At 38.3% G+C, this 23,935-nt stretch overlaps 1 protein-coding gene across 1 annotated transcript in view; it reads right to left on the reverse strand.

Annotated features, from left to right (window-relative positions):
• LOC122789913 (matrix-remodeling-associated protein 5-like) overlaps window positions 1-23,935 on the reverse strand; it is a 265,150-nt gene that overhangs the window by 235,915 nt on the left and 5,300 nt on the right. Inside the window, 1 exon segment of the mRNA XM_044057368.1 lies at window positions 14,204-14,333. Within this exon segment, the coding sequence (XP_043913303.1) occupies window positions 14,204-14,333 (130 nt within the window).

A 23,935-nucleotide genomic window follows, 5' to 3' on the forward strand; every position in this document is an offset into this window, starting at 1 on the left:
GTTTTTGGTGTCAGCTGCAATTCTGCCTTCATAGCTGGCTTTAGAGGATTTGATAAGGGATCTCAGCTTTTTGTTGAGCTTGATAAAGGAGGTTTTCCAGTCTTGTGACTTTATTTTTTCTGCAACAGTTTCTTCCTCTTGTTTTAGAGTTTATTGATGGCTGGGGACCGTCAGATTGGCTTCCTTTTTTGGAGGTGAGCATCTTAGTTCTATTTGGCATGGCAAGGTCCACGCATTTGTGTATGTGGTCATGCATTGCATTGGTGTACGATTGTGCAGTCGTGCAGCTATTTTCCATTGGTATTGGTGCTGAGAAGTTAGCCACCTCTGTTTTTAGGAGCCCAAAGTTAGTTTTAGAGAAGTTTTTCAGGGTGGACACCTTAGCAGGGGTTGTAGGCAAGATGGAGATTTCCATAGGGATCAGTTTGTGGTCGGATTTAACCAGGGAGAAATTGACTATAGGTATGGAGTAATGCTCTCCCATGTTGGTGATAACCAAGTCGAGGATATTGCTTCCTCTAGTGGGGGTCAGAATGAGCTGATCCAGGGCATTGTAATTAATAAATTCCAGAAAGTGTTGGGCCTATACATTGGTACTTGAATAGTTTTCCCAGCTGATGGAAGGGTAGTTGAAGTCACCCAATATGAGAGTATTGGGTTGGACCTTGACAGACTCCAGGGTGCTTAGGAACTTGGAGAGAGGGTCTTGGGACATGTTTAAGGTTCTGTAGCAGGCTATGACTTGAATCACCATCTTACCCAGTGTTAGTTGTACTTGAAGTATCTCGGATGCATTATGCTGGGCTACCAGTCTAGTGGTGTGTGTATCCTTTAAGAATATAGAGATACCACTACCTTTGGAGCTTCTTGTCATATTCTGGGGCCGAAAGGTATGGAATGAGTTGTAGCCTGGGAGCGCAGGGGTGCTTTCTGCCTCTTTAAACCAGGTCTCTATTACAGCACGGGTGTCAACATTTTCCATTTTGAGGAGAGCTTCAAGTGAGTGTATCTTGAGATTTAGACTTCTAGCACTGAGCAGCATGACCCTCAAATTTAATTTGTTTGTAGCTGTTATGGTGGAATTTTGGTCTGTGGAACACTGCCTAAAAAAGGTACTATAGGGGTGCCAAGAGCCTTAGCCAGTAGCCAGAATCCCAGGGGTGACAGATGCAGGCCGTCTCTGGAAAAGCATCGAGGCCTGTCGATCATGTCATCTCAAGCAGACAGATACTGGATCCCCGTAGCCAATTGTTGAAGTCATTCATTTTCTGCTCATACTGTGGTATCATTCTGGGTGACAGTAGAATACTGCTCAGAGCTAGGGTCATACCTGCCTGAGCCACATAATCCAAGAGTTCCATCACATCTTTTTTCATGTAGTCCAGAGAGGTACTTCTCAGGTCATTCACATCCACATGGACAATGACTGTGTCATATTTGTACTTGTGGAGTGACCTGAGTGCATGTGTTATGGGGTGGCTGCTGGCACCTGATAGACAACTGACTGTCACCCTCTCCTTGCTCAATATAGTGAGTGGGACATCAGTGTGCCTCACAATTGAGTCTCCTGTGATCAGTACATTGGGCAAAGTGTTTTGCCTTAAGGGCTTAGGTTGAGGGGCACACTGTGGTGGTGAGCTATGTGTTCTGTGGTTGGTTTTGTGTTGTGTTGTGTTGTGGTGGTGGAGTGCAATTCTGTCTCAGGGGGTCTCTGTTGTTTGGGTAAGTTTTTATTGAGAGCCACAAAGGTGAATGTATGGTTTATGTTTCTATGTGTGGGTTGTGATGGTTAGTGTTTTGGAGGACTGTGTGTTCTATGGAGTGAGTTGCAGGTGTTGACCTCCTCTTGAGCCGCTAGTCCAGTCTTGGTTGGAGTGTGCACTGCTTCTATTTTGGAGATATAAGTGCATCGCTCGCATGTATGAGTGTTAGGAGGTAAGAGGAGATTTTTGTCTGTGTACATTTGACAGTTTCTGCGCCTTCTCAGAATGCCCAAGTGCACCAGGTTAGCAGGAGAAAGCACAGGAAATTGCCCTACAATCATACCAGGAGGGGTGGCCATAACTAATAAGTACTGGTGGTATATATATATATATATATATATATATATATATATATATATATATATATATATATATATATATATAGATAGATAGATATAGGTTTGCTATCATTTTGTCAAATGACAATCAGACGTCTGATGATGCCAAATGTCAGATTGTCTTTCACTAAATGTAGAATGCATAACAGACTTATGGGAATGCAATAGTGTATTTGGCTTTAAGAGTTTGACAAACTGTACGGAGATCGCAGTACAGTATGGTTTGGAAAGTCATCCATTTCCCCACTGTAGAGCGATCTCAGAGTTGGAATATATTTTTAGCAGGGGGTGTGGGGGTTGCAGGGGGCTTGCCTCTCTGCAAAAATGTGATATGTTGTATAGGAGTTTCATTTAAATGAGCTCCTATATGGATATTACGTCATGTCTAATCTGCTGCTTCAATCAGCTGATCTGACATTGTACTCAGGTAGTGATTTTGTTTTCATTGTTTCACTTCGAAGTTGCAAACGTAATTTGTTTTGCCTTCACAATTTTGATAGTAAACCATACACACACACACACACACACACACACACACACACACGCACACACGCACACACACACACACACACACACACGCGCACACACGCACACACGCACACACACACAGCATGCCTCCTCACACTTACCCCCAACTACTGATTTATGAGCCTGGTGTGGGATTTTGGCAAAAGTGAAAAAATAATGACTACAGTAATGAAGTCCTCTTTGTTTCTCTTAGACAATACACTGCCCCTACACAAGCTATAGTAACCTTCTTCATACACCTATGAAGTCTGTGAAAAAAGTAAAAGAAACAATGACTACACTGTCCCCATTTTAAGAGAGGCTATAATGCCCTGTGTATATCTCTAAGGTTTGATTGTGATGAGAATTAAAGACGTAATGAGCATTAAATCCTCAACTCCCACATAACTTTCAGCAACCTTCTGTACACACCTCTGAGCAGGGCAGGTTTTTGAATGGGAGTGACTGAGGGCAGAGGCCACCTCTAAGTCCATGTCAAAATCCATTTATACAGTCTTGGATGTGAGGGCTACCAGACTTCCAGAAGCTGTAAGTGTCTGAATGTTCTGTGATATATTTTATGCATTACTTTTAAAATATAATTGCTTGTTAACTGCATTTTTTTAGTTGCTACATAGAATAGTTATGTAAGCGCCTGGCAGTACTGTGTGTGTGTGTGTGTGTGTGTGTGTGTGTGTGTGTGTGTGTGTGTGTGTGTGTGTATTTACACACAGACACAAACACCTGCATGTTTTTGACATGGTGAGGATAACCAGAGGTCAAGGATAGATGCTCACACAGAAAGGGAGGTCATGTTGACTCCCCACAGAAAAAAAACATAGAGAAGAACTCAACTTGAACAAATCACTGTGAAATGGCAGTGCTACTCACTGCATAGGTCTCAACCACTTAAGATGCCAGTGTGGAACACAAACCCTAGCAATGTGCAACAAACAGTCACAATGTGGAACACCCTATTTTTACAATACACGAAATGTATCATTGCCATGGAGCGTGAGTGAACATTTGTAAAATTCACTAAGACATACTTGTGTGTCAAATCCAAATTTTTTTATAATCTGCATTTCTGTATAAAATCAAAATTTAAATCACATGCTCATTAATACCACTTGCTACATTTACTACATTTGCTAAACAGATCTGTTACATATCACACAAGCGATTCCATGTGTACACTAAGTGCATGAACAAACAGCATCCTATCATGATTCAGATGCCTCAGATGCATTTTTATTGTATGCTGCATCTAAGACATGATTTGGTAGTTTAAGATCACAGCAGTCTAGTTCTTCATTCTTTTTAACTGCTAATAAAGAGTTCAGTGTTTTTACACTGACAGACAGATGCAATTCAGTCTTTACCTTCCATAGCATACTAAACGCTCTTTCAGCTTGTGTGTTTGAATGTGGCAAGCACAGTCATCATCAGCTGCTTGAAGAGTGGCAGTTTCCCATCACCACAAAGGTCCCTCAGAAGGTGTGCCCAGTACTTGGACACATATGATGGGAGCCCATCTGCTGGACCTGTCAGATTCCCTGTGTCCTCAACCTGATAATGGGTAAACTCGTCTCTTAATTGTTCAGCCTCAGCATCATTTCCACAGACACCCAGACGGAAGTCAGCACCCCTAACAAGTCTTGAAGAAATTCCATTTTTTGGAAGAATTAATAAAGAATGCAGTGTCTTTCATTAAATGATCCCGCATGAGAAACTTTTTAAGCATTTTCTGCAACACTGCAGCATAAAAAGCTGTAACTTTTTTTTAATAAAAGTTAAATTCTATAATTGTGCCAGCGATATCCTCCTCAGGGCTATTCATGTACTGTTTGACTTCATAGCCAATATACAGCTCACTGTTTGGCAGAACAGAGCTACTGTCAGTCAACACCGAAACATGCCTGTGTTTGAGAAGTTTGACAGCAGCTGCAGGTCTTGGAAATTTGCCAGCATACTGCTGCAGGAGTTTATGAATAGTGGCATGCAGTGTCAATAGCTGACTTTCTTGGCTCTGAAGCTGGATGCTGAACTCCAGTAAAGATTCCAGCGCATACCTGAGAGAAACAAAAAATCATATGCATTTCATGCCTCTGCAGGTGGTCAGAAATTAAGTTAATTTTTGCAGACTGTGGCTCTGCAGTCAAAAAATATGAATTTAGGGCTGGCCACATGTCTAGGGTTCTGCTATTTACCTTCCCACGACTCTGTCATCTAGTAGGTGCATGCCTAATAATCTTGAGGGAGTCAGTGTCTGTAAACCAAGCAAAGTCTTGCAGTTTTTGCTGCCTTTATGCATTTGAACTGAATTGACATTATTCATCTGATATAAGGTCTGCAACTGGTAAATGGAGTACATTTATACCAGCCTTACTACACAGATCTGCCAGATGGCACAGACACCCCATGTTAATAATGGTGGGCTTCACCTCCTTTAAACGAGATAGTGCAGAATTATGTTTTCCAATCAGTGAGGCAGCATTGTCTGAAGAAAAGTCCACAATATTGGAAACTGGAATGTTACATTTTTGTCTGTTTGGACATTAAAGCATCAAACAATGCTTGTCCAGTTCCTGACACACATTGTGGCATATGAAGGAACCTCGTCACATTTTTGCTTGCCTTTTCATCAAGGCAATCAACAAGGATAACTAACAGTTTGTCATCTCCCATGTCTGTGCTTTGGTCCATATACATACTGAATGGTGATTTCTGGCAGGCTGCTGCAGCATCATTCTGGTAATGCGGCCCCAGAACATCCCGTGCAATGCATGCTGCCTTCGTTGCTCCACATGTCATTTTCCTGTGAACATCTTAATTCTCTCTCATTTCTTCATAAATTTCAAGATGTGTTCTGCTGCTGCAAATGATAAGTTGTGTTTATCAAGGAGTGACACAAAACCAACTGCTTCCTCAACAACCTTTGTATTTTCTAAATGCTGAGGTCCAAAGAAGTCCGTCATAGTCCTTTCAGCTGCATGCTTACAATTCTGTCTGCTTCTCACTCTTGGCATGTCTCTACAGATCATGTCGCCCACCATAATGGATTGTGAAATCTGTGCCACAGGTCTTGCAGAAAGCATATTTTACTCCATGCCTATTCATAGAAAACAAAAAAAAAAATTTTAAGCCAGGTTGGGCATCTCCTTTTCTTTTTTTTAGAGTGCCATCTATATCCATATCCCTGTCCTCATTGTGCTCCGGGCAGTGTGTACCTAGCAGGTTTTTAAAACAATGGTATTACTAAAAAAAGACAAAGAAATGGGGCTATACTGCAGAAAGAAAGTGGAAGGACCATCTCCTCAAAATCAAAGAAATGGGGCAATAGGCCCACAACGTACCCACATCACTGGAAATTTCTTGCCTCTGCACCATCGTCTCCTGTTCATCTCTGCACCTTTTTCCCATTATAAAGACACGCATGGTCAAATTAAGTGTACTTTAGCTCACTGAAGGTGAGTCACTCCCTTGGTTCCACGATGACACTTGCAATCCTCCAGTGTTCACTTGCCCACCTAACTAGTGCTGTAGAAAGAAGAGTGATTCAGTGCAAAATGGCATTTGCAGTATGCTCAAAACACCTTTGTTTCTATTTTGAAATCCAAACCCACCTTAACAAATGTACTTGCAAAACACTTCTACAAGTATGAAATGTACCTAAGCAATAGCAATGAATATATAAATTACATACATCACGCCAACACTACCTGCACTTCTTCACTGTCACTACCTCAGGTGTGTTCTCGCCCTGCCCTACATACTGGTCTGCACCTGGCAAAGGTGCCTGTAAAAGGTAATATAAACTATGGACCTCAGTACTTTTACAGAAAATGTGACATTAACAAAAGAGATAACATTTCTTAGAATGGTCATGACCAAATAATGCAAGATCTCTTATCTTTAAGCACAAAGACAAACAAAACATAAAGGCAGGCATACCATATCCCAACAAGGGACATTTGTAGAACAACAAACAAAGCATAAAGGCAGGCATACCATATCCCAACAAGGGACATTTGTAGAACAAGAAATCTTAATATCCTACTTTAAAATTCAAATAGCACACAGACCCGCGGTGGTGGTGCTGCGGTAGTGTTGTCGCCTCACAGTAAGACGCTGTCCGGTTCGATTCTCAGCTAGAGCATCTTCTACGTGGAGACATGCGTGAATGGGCGTACCTTCATTAAAGGTTGTGCGTCAGGCCTGGCAAGCTGGTACGTAAAAATCAACTGCCAATCATTAGCGGACCGGAGTTCCGCTGTGGCGACCCCTAACCGGGAAAAGCTGAAAGACACAAACAAACTGCTACAGAAAGATCCATTATAAAGAAAATATACAAAGGTTGCTGTGATACTAGTGTGAATGTGCTTTGTATCCAGTTGTGAAAACACTACTATTACTACTGCCACTGTGAGTTAAACAATCAAGGCTGAAATGGAGCAGAATGAGGGACAAATCTAGAATGAATCAAGGACACAAGATATTGCTACTATTAACTTGAGTCATTGACAAAATAAGAGAATGTGAATTCATAAACATTTTCTGAAGTAGCAGAGTCTATAACTTTGTTATTAAATGACATGCAGGATATTTTCTCCAAAAGGCACCAGTATAGCTCTCAACGAACTTGACTTGGGACAAATTCAGAAATAATCAGGGACAATCAGAGACACTTAAAATATTAGTGTAACCGAGACTGACGGAATAAAAGAATGTGAATTAATGAACATTTTCGGAAACAACAAGGTTATAATTCTTATTCTTTTCTAGTGCATAGCTCTCAACAAATCAGCAACAAACACGGAAATAATCGGAGGCAGAAACGCTTAAGACATTGCTGAAATAAGAGAATGTGAATTGTGAAACAACAAGGTTATAATTCATCACCTTTTCTCCAAAGATCATCAGTTTTAGGACGGAATAAAAGGGACAGAGCTAACATTGGAGTCAAAAGCAGGGAATAGGCAATATACAAATAAAAGATGAAGAAATTGTCAAACATTAACTTTTGCAAGCCCAACTCCTGAACTTCCTGACAAGTCAGCTCGATATACACATCACAGGCATGTGATGTGAGACAACACCAAAGAGAATAAAAACACTGCATTATGACATATGTCATCAGAACAGGAAGCCTTATAACTTCATGTCAAATCACATGAAGTTATAAGGTTGATCATGTCTTTTTTACAGCCTTCCCATGTTATATTATTTTTTTTTTCATTTTCAGCTCAAGTTATTTCTCCTTTTCTGTAGCCACACTTTCTCCCTCCTTTTATTGTTTGATCATTGGTTATACAACCTGATCCTTCTTGACGATTTTCTATGTAAAGTTCCTCTTCAACTGCTTAATCCTAGACCTGCTTCCTACATTGTGGTATTACATATACCACTACACCATCCAAGAGTTTAATAATATGGTACTTGTGTATAAAGAAGCACAAAAGTAGTAAATCAGTGCATTTTAATCTATGAGGATGTCCAGTTCAGTCCTCATCAGTGTAATATTACTAGTATCCAATTAGTGCAAGGGCTATGGGCATACCTCTCAACCTGTTAGCACAAGAAATCTGGGCATAGCCTGATATAATTGGGGAACAAAGGCCCAAAAATAGGAATAAATTTTAAATATTACTCTTATAAACTTGGAAAGCTGCTAGAACAACATGATTTGTGTTAGTATGCATTTTCTGAAGTATATGTAGTCTGAAATTCAAATGTCTGTCATTATTTAGTGACTTTAATCCTCAGATCACAGTGATTTGCCAGAAAACCACACATTTTATGAGCAACAGAACAAAAATATTATGCAAAAATCTGGATAGTTGAAAGGAATCTTGCAAATTAGGGACAAATCCAGAAATAATCAGGGACAGCGGCATTTAAAATTACTATTAACATGAGACATTACATTGTACATTTTAAGACACTTACCTTGGCCCAATACAGGAAACAAAGCATCTGCAGCTCTAATCCACAGTCCACAACAAAATTCATCAATCAAGAACAAATAAATAATCCAAGGAAGCAACTGTAGTCAGCAGCCCAGCACCAGTGCAAATGTTCCTTCCAACCCAAGTACAGCAAAAAACAAATCTCAGCCTTTTGAGTTGGTTGTTGGAGTTCTGGTCTGAGGTCTGTATCCCTGATGCACTACAGACCCCGATTCAGTGCTATCTGGTCCTTCAGTTGCTGTGTGTCCTGCTTGCCAATCCACACTCAGACCCAGTCAACTGGATTGAAAAAAAGATGAATCCTTCCTCCTCCACAAATGATGCAACCACAACAAGACCCACAACCTCCTTAAACTGACAGGTCCAAAGGTGATCTTCCTGCACCTTTGCAAGGCCTTTTTGAAGACATTACAGTGGTGCAAAAGCAATTACTGGCACACATTTGGTTGAATACTGGGAGTTTCCATGGGCTCCCTTTGCTTCAGGAGCTGTTATTTGACTGGTTCATATACGACAATTACAGTCAATCAAAAAACATGTAGTGGAGCCACCACTGTTCAGTGTGGAACAATGGAGTACTTTGTGTATAAATGCGAAACATTCTGCACAATCCGGAGCACTTGACTGCTAAGACTCACTGCGTCACAGTGGCAGTGGGAAGTTGCTTTCACACGCATCCCCTTCCTGCCAAATCACCAAAGATAGCCAGCTATTATGTGTAAGGTTTAAGTCTATGATTGTCAGTGAAAGAAAACAACTTGTTACTCTTAAATACACTGCAACCCCCCCCCCACACACACACACACACATATGCATAACAGAATTGCTGACGATTGTGCTAGAAAGTGAAATAAACTATAGCCAGCTTGTTACTCTTATGCTACAACACACATACACACACATGCACACAAGTCATAGTTTTGCAATTATTTTTGCAAATAGCAGTACACTGTGACTTTTACTGTCACAACAGATCAATGACCATTGATTAGCAGTCATCAAACAGCAGCAGGGGGAAGTCATTTTTATTTGCCTCACTGAGAAATAAGGTGTACCTGTTACTGCCCCTGATTTCATAGAATGTCCCTGATTTTGTTTCATAATGTTTTTTCTCTGTCCTGCATAAACATTTAATTTGCTGGTAAATCATTCAGGATTACAGTGAGTCGATCAATAAATCCAGACACTGGAGTTTCATATTTCATATTGTCCAAAAAATGCATGTTGGTGCAAAATGTGTTATTCTATTAGCTTTTAAATGAATTAGAATAATAGTTAAAAAGTGTTCCTGATTTTGAACCTTTATTCTGATATTATGTATAGCTTTGCCCAGAATTCTTGAACAATAACTGAGAGTTATAGTATCTGCTGTTTTGCCAGCATTTATAAAACTCCCTGAAACAGAAAATCATCCCTGAAGACTGGAAACATCAGCTCTTCTTAAAATCCAACTTAAAACTGACATTGGTTACTCTGGGCTGCTGATCTCTAGTGATTACCTTTCTCATGTTCACTCACTGACTATAAGCTTTATCCTAACAAGATCACATCACAACCCTGTTTTGGATAAAAAGTATAATCAGAAAATTAATAATAATTTTTCTTCCACAGACAACAAGGATGTCTATATCAACAACGATAAACTTAATTGGGAATACATTTTATCTGATCTAAGGAGATGGAATAACCTGAAATTACCTCCATTACCTAAGGTTTCAATTATTAAAATGAATGTTCTACCCAGATTATTATATATATTTAGATCTACTCAAATCTTAATCCCTAAGAAATTTTTTAAACAAATCCACATTGAACTTGCGAAATTTATATGGGAACCAAGAAAAACTAGAATATCATACGATAAGTTGATGACCCCCAAAAATAGAGGTGGTTTAGATTTACCTGACTTTGAAAATTATTATCTAATTATAAATGCCAATAGAATTATAAAAATAGCTAACTACGACTTACAAAATAATAAATGGTACCCAAATTGGATAAGACTGGGTTTCAAATATGTCGAACATCTGAATATGAATCCTAAAGCTTTACCCTTTCTAAATAGAGATAATATTAAATCATACGCTCTAATGGAGCATGTAAAAATTTATATAACATTATTACAAAATCTTTTTAGATCATTAAATTTATATCAATATATGATGATGTTACAACCCTTTCACAGAAACCCTAACCTAAGAATTAATAATCAACTCATAGACTTAAAAAACTTCCCACTCATAATCAACTTAACTCTACAAGATATATACCCATATCTGAATTATTCTGCTCATGAACTAAGACAGGAAATGAATCTCCCTAAATCATATCTAGTAATGATGAGGCAGATTAAAGAATTATCTTCAAGTTACTTTAAAGACTTGACTATTAATAAAGAGGAATTAACGAAATGCACCTCAATATGGCAAGCCTTAGCACAGACTACTAAATATATAACATCCACATATAAACTGATAAAATAATTCAAATATCAAGATCGCCTTCTCATATCTAAGTTTTGGAAAGAAAAATTACCTTTGGGAGAGGAGAATAAATTAATGAACGCAATTAAATTAATAGTAAAATCAATCTCCCTTCAAAAGTTAGCATTTACCCAACTTATGATATTCAATAATGCCTACTATACACGTCTCAGCTTGTATAAATTTAAATCCAAAGATTCTCCTAAGTGCCCATATTGTAATGATGAAACTGCTGACCTCTTACATATGTTCTGGAGCTGTAAATGTATATATAAACTTTGGAATTCCCTAAAACTACAACTACAAAAGATGGGATATCAAAATTCAACGCTGTCTTGGGAATTTATGATATTACATATCCCTCCAAATAACCTAGCTAGATCCCAGATGATCATACTTATGAATATTTTCCTGCTAATGAAACTATATATAGCTACAAATTGGTTGAACCCATCTCAAACTTCCTGGGACAATTTTAAGATCTTAGCGATAAAACATATATTATCCCACAAATATGTTATCAATAACCAAAGTAAACATTCAAATAATATGGAGATTTGGGAACAAATTTTCAATATTATATTAGCTTAATGCATCGATCATAGAAAACTCCATTGCTATTTATAAATATAATGTCTAACCCTATTAGGATATATTAATTCAAGAATCTATCTTTGTAGATGTAAATTCTTTGTATGTATGTTATTTTAATTGTGGAAGCATTCATGTAAATATTGTATATATGTTGCTAGAATGTTGATAGAAGATTTGTCTGGATATTACCTCTGTATTTCTCTGTTGAATGTTTGTATTAACAAGTGAAAATAACAAAGAACTATTATTGAAAAAAAAAATAATAATTTTTCTCCGACCAGGAGCAGCTTTTGTGGCGTCCCCACACAGTCAAAAATAATTAAGGGGGGCCCCTGCAGCCACAGGTATTGCAGGTGCATAAAGATGACAGTGAAGTTAGTTTTAGTAGAACGAACGCCCACAGTCAGGGTTTAACTAAATCACAGGCACTATGGCAGTGGTAAAACATTTAATGCAATTGTGAAATCTTTTACTTGCTAAAACATTTGCTATTACCAGAGGTCTCTCGGAATTTTAAAGGAGATATAAATAAGAGTTATTATTACCTACCTGGTTTATTAAGTACACAAGACTGCTGTACTAGCCTTTGTTGGTTTGATAAACATGTTACAAAATATCAAACTAAGATCTTACTCTGGTTGCGGACCTCCTGCAACTGCAGGGTTCGCTGGTACCTAAAGCCAGCTGTGAACCAGTGGAAGGCTCAGGGAACATATGAGGATGTCTTTTTTTTTCATAGAAAGTGATTTACTAGAACAGCTGACCTGAGGAGGTGATAGCATTAAAAGAGAACAAAAATCCAAGAATGTATGGGAGAGACACAAGATTTGATCTTATGCTGAACAGAAAGAAAATGGAACAAACCGTTGGCTACGTAGAATCTGCAGCTTGCCCCGAAGGTATGGAAATAGCTGGTGTCAGTACCATTTCATCAGTATTCACCACTCTAATCATAATGGCACGACCAAAACTGCTGTATCTCATGTTAGAGTGAGTAGTTTTCTGTGAAGGTTGTTACTGTTAAGGATTTCTCATTTCTCATCTTGCAGCAGCCTCTGAGTTGCAGTAGTTAAGTATGTGGAGTAAAGCTCTGTGTAGTAGGATTATGGATCTTCTGCTCACATAAGAAATACATTTTTGTTTTTCTGTTTGTCAATTGTACTGTGGATTTTGGTGATTAGAGCATTGCTAAACAAATCTTAATGTTGTAGGATCACATAATTGGGTTGACTAAATGAGATAAATGGCAATAATCTGGACAGTAAACTCTGTGTTTGGTGTTTAAAATCAGTAGCCCCACTGAGGCAAAATGCTGTTTGTTATCATAGCTTCTTAACTAAAATGAAATATTAGATTATGATAAGTAGCATGTATTTGCAGTGAGTGCTGTTGTAATTTAATGGTGCCTCACCCACCCCCACCCTTCGCTACTGCCATATAGAGAACTCCCAGTCCTACATGGTTGTCACCTCAAATGGGGACTTGGGATTGCTAATACTGTACTCCACCTCTTTACTAAGGAAATGTGAACTTTTTTCTGACACTTGCACTACAGACAAGGTTTAGAAGATACAGATAAGAGATAACAGTCTGGTGGCTGCTTCATTTGCAAGACAATCTGTGTTGAAAGAACTTCATGCCATTTAAAAAAAAACTCCCAATAGTTTAACAGTACTAGTTGTCGTAATGAAAACCAAAGTTCTGCAAAACACATTTAACAAAAATACAAAATGTTAATATGGCTTTATCTTTTTGCCTCCAAGTGCAATAATCATAGAATTGTATAAATAAAAAGTGATTGTGTGAGGAAGGCAAAGACCCTGGCCAGTATAAATATCGGTTTCAACCTTTGGATTTTTGGTTTAAATGCAGCTTAGGATATAAGCATTCATTCACTTTACCTGGAACTTATAAAAACTCCCCTCATGGCTGCAAATGGTGCTTGTTATATATTATAGTGTAGACTATATTTTCTTTTGATAAATACTGTGATCCCTATAAGCGCATACTTTATAGAGGCAATGGTTACTATATAGCGTTGTTGTCCTATGACAAGTGCAATATTAAGTATTGTAGTTTATTCCTAGTCCTACCTGTATGAAAACAATGACTGTTATCTGGAGCTTTTAAAAACTGCCCTCATGACTGCATATGGTGCTTGTTATATTATAGTGTAAGATTATATATTTTTTCTTTTGATATATACTATGAACCCTTTGGCCAAATTTAAGTATTGTAGTTTATTCTTAGTCCTACCTATTTGATGATGGTTACTGACTTACAAAGCAATTAGCTATAAAATGATTACTTAGTTTTATATTTGGAAATTGTTCCAGCACCAAAGAGTACTGTAAGAGTGTTTTGTTATCAGAAGAGTGTACCATGAAGCTTGACAATCTTACTGTTTATACATAGGGACATGCCATAATGAGGCTTGACCTTATTGCAGATTATTATTCATTAGGACATCATACTGCGTATCTGGACCTTGTTATTCACTTCATCAAGGCTCACCAATAGCTGTCTGTACACTAAGTTAAGGTGCTCACCTGGAGGGATTTCAGTTGACTGAATGCTCCATCAGACACAGCCTGAATTTCATTACCATGCAACATCAGCAGTGCCAACTTTTCCAAACCATAGAGCTCTTTGCTGCTAACAGATTGAATGTGGTTGTAGCTGAAACAAGAAAATAGAGGGAAGTTATCCATCTGCCAAACCATACATCATTTTCTTAACTTGCCTTTATCTATAATTGTGAACATAGCCAGCTATCAGGGTTTTTGCAAAGATTCCAGCAAAGAAAAACACATTAATATCTGAGTCCCATGTTCTCATGGATTTGTTGAATCCCACAAATGTACAAAGATCAAAAGGATATGTTATCTCTCTGTTGGGACAGAATGCAGACTACAAATACACATACTCAGATCACAAAGATAAAATAACAGGACTCAGTGATACAAGTTCCTGAGATGACAGTGAAATACAGTCCCATGCCATTTACTTATACCATAAGGATGTGATATCTGATTCCTGTGAGTTACAGAGACCTCTCTGATATACACATATCATAAATAAGGGCATAATATGTGATCACAGTGGAATATGTACGTTTGTGTAATATGCTTTACAGTTCAAGTGTATGGTCCGATAAGAATGATGTAATATGTCTTTGTGATATACATAAATCCTAGGAATATATACATATAACAATAAAATATCACATCTAGTAATATATGGTTCAGTAGGACTGGTACAAATCATAAGAATATGAAACCTCATTATTTAAATGGATTCTTGGGATTTTACATAAATCCATAGTGATATGATGTTTCCATGTGATATACAAAAATTATTGTGACACAGTATCAATATAAGACACATTTGATAGACATAGCCTGACACAAGATAGGCGGCCATAGGCCATCAAATGTTATCAAACAGATGATTCATGGGAATGGGGAAATGGGGGAGAGAGGCCTGTAAATTACAGCCATTGACTATCAAAAACCCTTCTCTGCACCCAACTAAGTGAATAAAATCATTCACTTGTATGTAGTCAGTCAGCACCTAACCCTGGGCCTGTGAGGAGTTTTGTCTCCGTCACTGATCTCTGGACTTGGAAGGAAGTTGTGGTTGTGTTCGGGGGGGCTGTCTACTGTCTGTTGCTGAGGCACCTGTGTACATGAAGGGAATATAAGTCTACTGTAGCTTCTCAGAAACTGTGGGAGTGGGATGTGTTAGCTGCCAGAGTGGTTTTCCTCTGTGGAGTTTAGTTTTCTTGGAAATCATATTGGAAATTGTATAATGTTAGAGTGCTGTATTGCTTTGTTTCAGAAAGAATAGATCTAGCAAGCAACCTGTCAGCATATTATATGCTGGGATACTGCTTGTTAGCTTTGCAAAATATAACCCATGTGCTTAAGATATAATTATTGAATATAACACCAGATCCTAGCAATGTACATTTGTCACTGGAATATATCCATATCATAACCATCACCAAGCTCATAATGGTGAAACACATCCAGACAGGGCTAAATCATGGTCAAATAGGGGCCTAGGCAGGGAAATGGACCCCCCATCATTCCAGTGTCCCATTACGTGTGTCTCTCTCTCTCTCTCTCCTCAGTTACCGCCAACACTTTTCAAACCTGTCAATGTGCATGCTATTTTCTTTACTTTTACAATGATTAGAGAGATCTGGATTTAAAACTTTTATTTCAGATTTTATAGCGCACACACACACACACACACACTGATGGTAATTTGCTAAACAAAACAATCTCATGTGGAAAATTAACTTAGCATGAGTGACAGTAAACTTCTATCCCATGGAAGCTCACATTCACTGAAAATGCATCTGGCCAGTAGCAGATTCAGTACACCTTGAGCCCCAGGCTGTTTACAAACCATGGGCCCCTGCACACATTTTAGGGCCATGCATAAATTCATGTTCTTTGATTCATCTTCCTGATTGTTTTGATTTAGATTTTCTGCTTAGTACTGCAACACTTGTTAAGAGTTCATTTTTAAATTTCCAATTTTGAACATTTTTTTTGCAAGTAAGCACTGAAACAAAAAGTATGAACCAATAATGACAAAAGTACCCATTTTAGAATGTTTCAACCATAAAAGGCCACACAAACTGCTTTCATTACAATCCAATATCTATATACTCAGTACTTACAGCCACTTTATCAACTGTGTGTGTGTGTATGTGTGTGTATGTATATATATATATATATATATATATATATATATATATATATATATATATATATATATATATATATATATATATATATATATATATATATACACATATATGGAGAGAGAGTGAGAGAGATATGTCAGGTCAAATTGCAATAAAATGACCACAGTAAGTATTCCAATTTACTTTACACAAATGTACACTAGTCTTGCAAAGACAGACCAATAACTTTTTAACTTTATCGGCCCAACAGGGTCAGTCACTTTTATCCAAACACATCTTCCAAACCCAGAAACTATTGTATTGCTGCAATGTTGACTACATCCTCCTTGGATGCCTATGTAAAAAAAAAAAAAAAAAAAAAAAAAAAACTATAATAAAAACTGAAGTCACATATTTCAAATTTACAAACATACAGTAGCCAAAATATTCCAACTTAATACACACACACACACACACACATCCTGCAAAGCCAGATTAGACTGTTTAAAAATGACTTGATAAGATCATAAGGATCTTTCATCTGCAAAGAGCCCCTCACCCCACCAGCAGATATAACCACTTTGTTGACTGTGTACTCCCCTTATTGTTTTGTAGCAATAAATTGCAAGTACTTTATTGGAAGCTTTGGATGAACTTTGTGTAACTGTATAAATATCACTAGTATTATAAGATCATACAAGATTACTAGGCTAATGACCCTGTAGCCTTTTTTCAGCCTAGCCATTCATGTCTCAATTTACCCAATTATCAATGTCCACTGGCTAGAACAGCTTTGGTATATGCCTGTGATTTAGGGCAACTACAAAACTGCTCCTGTCCATAAGGGCCACAGGTGACAAGCCAGGGGTGAGTTTACTATCAACTGGTCCAAGTTACATTTGAATAGACTTAGAGAAGAGCTCTGTTTCTCGTAAATGGGGAGTCTGTTCCAGAGAAGGGGTAATCTCTGAGACACATACCTATCCCTCCAACATGTTTTGTTTATGTCACAGACGAGGTTTAGATCCTTAGATCAGGTAATTCTAGTGCTCTTTATTTTACAAATGTATAGCACATCAATTGTGGATGGATTGGAGAAATGATTTGTAGGTTAGACATAGATCGCACCTCAGTAGTTTGTAGGAGACTGAGTACAGGGATAGGGCTTTCAGGTGGTCTGCATAGGACATATTATTTATATTTTGTACTCTTTTTGTGAATAACCTATGTGGCTCTCCAGCTATTGCAAATGCCAGGTCAGGTACATGCCAAAGGGTGCATTGCACTCAATTGTTAGTCTAATGAGAGCTGAGTATACTGGGACTGTGATCTCCTTAGATCCAGATGCCATGCCCTTATGCCACATAGAAGGATTTTAGTATTACCATGGACACATGGTGATCAAAGTTCAGGTTACTGTCAACCTGAGTTCCCAAGTCCCTTACTACTGGGTCTACTTTTAGGGGAGTGTTATCAATGTTGTAATTTGCAGGGGTAGTTGTATTCCAAAAGTGTATAATTATGAAATTTTTGCAATCATGGTTCTGGCACCAGTTATTGATCTGTGTCAGACCTTCCTGGAGAGTATCTACATCTTTTGGGGATTCAGTGATTGCTCCCAGCTTGCAGCATTAGTAGATTTGGTCAGCCAAAGCTGTTTTACATTTGGCTTGACTTCAGAGAAGTATATTCCAAACAGGAGAGGTCCCAGCGCTGTGCCTTCTGGGACACCACTAGTAACAGACCTCTTTGTGGAGGTGGATTCACCTACCCTAACTTCATGTGTCCTATCTGTGAGCCATTTGGCTATCCATCAAGTGACATAGGAATTTATGTCTAAATTTGAGAGTTTGTCTATAATACCAGAGTACGGTGTTGTGTCATATGCTTTTGCCAGGTCAAGGTAGGCAATGTGTACCATTTTGCATTCGTCCGTGGCTATAGGCTGTAGTGACCTTCTTGAAGAAGTCACCAAGTTTAGTAGGCATGACCTACCCTTGATGAAATTGAACTGGGATAGGTCCAGTGTTTGAAGATTTCCTATGTCTTTGTTTATTAGGTCCACAGTAATTATTTCCATGGCCTTGCATATAAGACAAATCAGACTTATGGGTCTGTTGATGGTCTGCATTTGTGAAGAGGGATGACAGAGTATTTCACAAAATATCCATTTGCACTATGCAGTAAGTCCATGCACCTTAGACATTCATTGTATTTTCAGTGTATATGGGTATTTGATTTTGACTATAGTGAAATTCTGTGATTTGTTCAACTTTAAATCTTCATACACAATACAGCCATTACTTGATCATAGTTAAGTAGTTATGGCTGGAGTTGCTGGACATGTGTGAAATAATTTGACTGCATTACTATTGGCAGATGTTTTTTTTTTGCACTTGATCACTGCTGACCAATTCAAATTTGCCCTGTCAAAAAGATGGTAACTGGGGAAATAGTTGGTTAAATATTATGAAAGCACCCAGTTACAGTTAAATGACTGTAGCTCTGGAATGTGTGTGTGTGTGTGTGTGTGTGAGAGAGAGAAACAGAAATAGATTGAAATATACTGCAGCACTTCATTAATTGGGTTGCAGTAAAATATTGGGGGTTACAGAGTCAAAAAAGTGGTTATTCTGAGGCGGGGGTAAATTGTAAATGAAAGAAACTCTGTTAAAGATAATCATCTGTGATAGTCAGGGTCAGTGTCTGTTTGTAAAACCAGTAGAAGAGCATTACTATGGGCAGAATTTTATGGGTTCAGAAACAAACTTTTAGCCTAATGATCTAGTACAGGGGTGTCCAACCTTTTCAGTTGCAAGGGCCGCATTGAGTCAACAGAAATGGTCTGAGGGCAGACGGCAAGTGAGGACCAAAAAAAAAAAAAAAAAAAAAAAAAAAAAAAGGTCTCTAACGACGCGTGGTAAACTGAAGAGCAAACGACCGCAGGTATATGCGGACTAATACAAAGTCAACCCACTGGCTGTATTGTAGGCGAATTTGAACAATGAATAAATTAATAAATGCATAATATTTGCCCTCAAATTCAATATCTCATTCTAATTATTAAAAAAAAACAGTTAAATCTAACTAGACTAGCTGCCCTTATGGGCCATTTTAAGCCGCCCTAAACAGTTTCCATCATAGATGACAATCAATCCCTGCACCATGTGTCAAGTTAAATACCTTACCCATTATGGCAACCCCCAATAAACATACTATGCTATATGTACATAACATAGGTACATAAAATTTGCTGTCAAATCATAAAAATATCACTGAACCAAAGATTACACAAGCTGATTCTGAAAGAATGTGTGCACAGTAGACATTAATGGTAAAGCCCCACTAACAACACACGAGTGGCAAGTGAGATAATAAGGTTTAAAAACATATGAAATGTATTCATCACAACTTGCACAGCTAAATATTGTTACAAGAGGAGCAGAACTCAAGCAATGCACAGCATTATAACTCTGCCAGCATCACTGGGACTGTGAGATAGCAGGCACACATCCAATAAACAAAAACAGGTAAGTTTGACAAACCACAAATTCAGCTAAGGCTGCTATAATACATGCAAGGTGCACACTAAACTAATAAGAAACTGCATTGCTTACTAACAAACACATATATAAGACATTTACATCTAAAGTAGAAATTAAAGCACTTGTAATGTAAAAGTATTTGGTTTCCAAACAAGGATGCTTGATATGGCTTGATAGAAAGCAAGCTTCCCAGCTGTTTAATATACCAAGGAAGCAAATGCAGATGTCTAACATTCTAATCTAGTCATGTTTGTGTAGTAACAAGAAAGCTATTGTACAAAGTGTAATGAAAAGAACAGAACCTAAGCCTTGTGACACTAACAGGAATGGTGGGTGAGAACAGATATGGAAAGAGTTGTGACAGGCAAGTCTCAGACAAAATGGCTACCCTGTAAAACTAGTATAAAGGCAGACAAAGTTAATTACCTTCACTATTTTAAATCCTAATGGGCCCGGGATAACAGTCTGTGGGTATCATGTGATGCTGTGCTTTGAGATGTATACAAAAGGTTTCAGGGAAAGTTTAAAGATGAACCCAAAACACTTCCATATAAACTTCCCTGGAGTATCATGTGACAAACTTCGTCAGTGCTCCTGAAACTTTACAATGGTAGACTAATATAGCCTACTAAACACACGGTTAAGGGTGGCAACAGCAAAAGACACTGTATACATATGAAACAGAAGAGAATCTTTTTCAAGCAGATAGGCTCTCGTACCTCTGTTAATTAGGATGCGCCTTCAGCTCCTACATAATGTTTATTCTGCTCTTTTGAATCATAAATATGCTTAAATGTATGCAAACTACAGTCATCATGACAAAAGTTGTACAGTAAAGTACATCTTGTATAAATCCCTGCACAAGCTACACTTTGTTAAACAGAATAGCATAGTATGGCTTTGTACACATGACACTAAAAAAAATGTGATTTGTATTTTGTAAAGTACAGCAACTCAATGAATTACTGGTATCGCCAAACAAAAATTTTCAGTGTAGCACATTTCCATCTATAAATGTGACAAACTGATTCTGGCAGACTCATTACCTCTGGCTGTCTGCATTGCATAAACTCAAATTGCAGAGTAGAAAGTGAAACTGCATCCTTTAACCAAGAAGAAAATTACTTAGCTTACCTTTTACTGCTGGAGATGTTGTAGTGTAGTCTGTGAAATAAAATAAATCCTCTCTCTCTTCACCACGATCTCGCTCCTTCCTTCAGCTTTACCGCAAATATAAAAAACGACCGAACAGTGTTTTGGCGCATGCGCATACCAGCGGAAAGACGCTGGCATGAAAAAAACGTGAAAAAAGTAAGTTGGCGCATGCGCAGAACAGCTGAAGTACGCGGACGTGTAAACACATGGAAAAAAAATTAAATTTTAATTAAATTTCAATTTAAGGGTCGCGGGCCGCATGGAAGAGCTCTGAGGGCCGCGGGTTGGACACTCCTGATCTAGTAGAAGTTTGATGGCTGTTTTCCCATGTTCAAACTTAAATTTACATACATATTTATTGGGGTCTCCAGTAAATATGTAAAGGAACTGCCACTGTTTATTTTTCCTAGGTGCTTTTTTCCCTTCTGCCTGCCAACCATCATCTCTCCCTATTGGACTATAATCCATTCCTTCACTAATGGTGGGGAATCCCTAGATCCAGTAGGGAAAGAGCCATCTGCGGAGGCCATCATTCAGATAGACATTAGGAAGTTTGTACACTTGCTGACATCACACCAATGAGAGAATTTTGTGTTGCATTTTAATCCCCATTTCTGGAAGGGGAGAGATGGGTTACTCATATCAGCGTGACTACTCATGATGCCGTCCCTTATGAATACATACTCCTGTACTCTAATTATGGGGGCTGTGATGAATCCTACTTAAACCCAGGGCAGTAACTAAGGAGCCTTAATCATCACCACTGTCTCAGGTAAGGGAGTGTCACTGAAAGCAGGGATATAATGCACAATTTTCCCTAAGAGTACACCAGGAATAGGCTCCAAACCTGGGGCTGGACTATATGTGTGATCTAACTCTCGATTCCTTAAAAGATAACTTCCCCATTACAACATCCCTCTTCAAACTGAGCTACATAGAAATGTTCATGCCATTGACCAATATGGGGACTTGGCTAGAGAGTTATACAATTCTCTTAAAAACTCAGAAAATAACCCGTCCATCCTTGGTCATATGTTTGAAGGGAAAACTTTTATGTCCTGGTTCCTAAGATACAGAATGTCATTATTCCTAATCTAAGAAACCACTCTGACCTTTGACATTTTAACCACCCTTCAAAACTCTCCTAGGGCAGTATGTCATTGCTTTTGGGCACAGTACTACACCTACCTATGTACATGCATGCGTCAACTCATTAGTATTTAGAAGATCCAACAATCTGATATATTCTCTGATATTATTTTATTGGCATGGCTGTTTTATGTTGGCATAAAACTTCTTTTGGCCACCCATCAGGCTGACCATCTAACCTACCTGGTTCTTAGCTGACCCCATTTTTTACTCCATTGTGTCCTACATGGTGAAGTGATGCCCCCAAGGGCCCTTTTTAGGAGGAATACCTTTCCAGTAACTATATCTTACTTCTCAGTAGTGAATGACAGAGAGAAAGGAAGGAACATAAAGACTGTCAAATGATTAGATAGAAATATGAGAGATATTAGAGTTTGACATTAGTTTTAAGTGAAATGGAATTTCTAGATATAAATTGCACTTTTTTGTACCCCACTGACCATTGGCTTCCTGCAGTGCATTGTTCCATTTATTCCTCTAAGGGTCAGAGCTGTTCTCAGCCAATTCTTTCACTGTGAAGTGACAGCCTATCATGGAGTCATCATCCTGGCAGCCCTTCGGGCAGTCTTGTAGATGTGGTCTAAACCCAAACCCTGATGGTGACATGGGCTCTGTATTACCCCAGAGGGACTGCCTGTGCCTTTAAAATGAGGTGTGCTCACTCCTTGGCACACTTCTGCAAAGAATACTACATTGGCTTGGGCAGACCCACCCATGTTCCTGCCTTCCCAGGACCTGTTCTCAGGGGAGTTGCCTACACCACTTCCCTGAAGTGTACGTGACAGGGGGAGAAGCCACCATAACCCTCTCTCTCTCTCAGGCTCTTCCAACTTCCAGAGCCACTAATCATTTTCAGATTGTTTGTATAACAGTCATGGCTTCATCCCTCTGCACCATAGAGCTGGGGTGGTATTTTTGACTTTATTCACTGGATTAGTAATGTAATCAGTTCAAGACCCATTGCTGTCTGATACTTTCATATTTAGCATTATACAGAAGATCGAGAATAGGATCATGTTTTACAGATGATACCAAGTAATAGTGATATCTGATGCCTAGTAGGGACGACAATCTGCAGGAATAAATTTAACAACTATGGAAGCTGAGATGTGGCGCCAAGAAGTACAGAAATGATGTTTATAAAAGAATGCCTATCAGTGGAGGAAAATACTGATGGCTTATTAAATAACACGGTACATGTTTACCTTTCATGCTGTAAGTTCAGAAGCCTGTCTCTTTTGTCCTCACAGTAAACACCCAGGTTAATACTCAAGTAGTAACTTTATCATTCATCATGCTTATCTTTGGATGAAGCATCTGACCGAGGTCCCACCTACCAACTTTGATGGTAGTTCAAGAAGAAATTGAGGGTCCCATAACACTAAGTACGGTACCACTACAAATGTGCTTTGCACATATTACAAGCTAGCCTCCTATTTCTGTAAATATCTGCAGCTATTCATATTTTATAATTATCAATTTATCAGAGCTTATCAAATTTCCAGTGGCATTCATTGAGTTCCTTTTTATCCCTTTTTTTTACTTTCTTTCTTTTTTCATCTTTGTATAATAACATTTTTTACCATTTCCACCTGTAACTTTGGCACCATGCTACCACGTCCCTGCTGTATTGCAAATATATATTGCAAAAATATTTGACACCTGCTTGTCAAATTGGATATTTAATAAAAACTAATAGTTTAATATTTCTGTTCTGTATTGTAATAAACAAC

The sequence above is a fragment of the Protopterus annectens genome, chromosome 15.part0 (genome assembly GCF_019279795.1).
Source record: "Protopterus annectens isolate FY-2018-M chromosome 15.part0, PAN1.0, whole genome shotgun sequence".
NCBI classification, from domain to species: Eukaryota; Metazoa; Chordata; order Ceratodontiformes; family Protopteridae; genus Protopterus; species Protopterus annectens.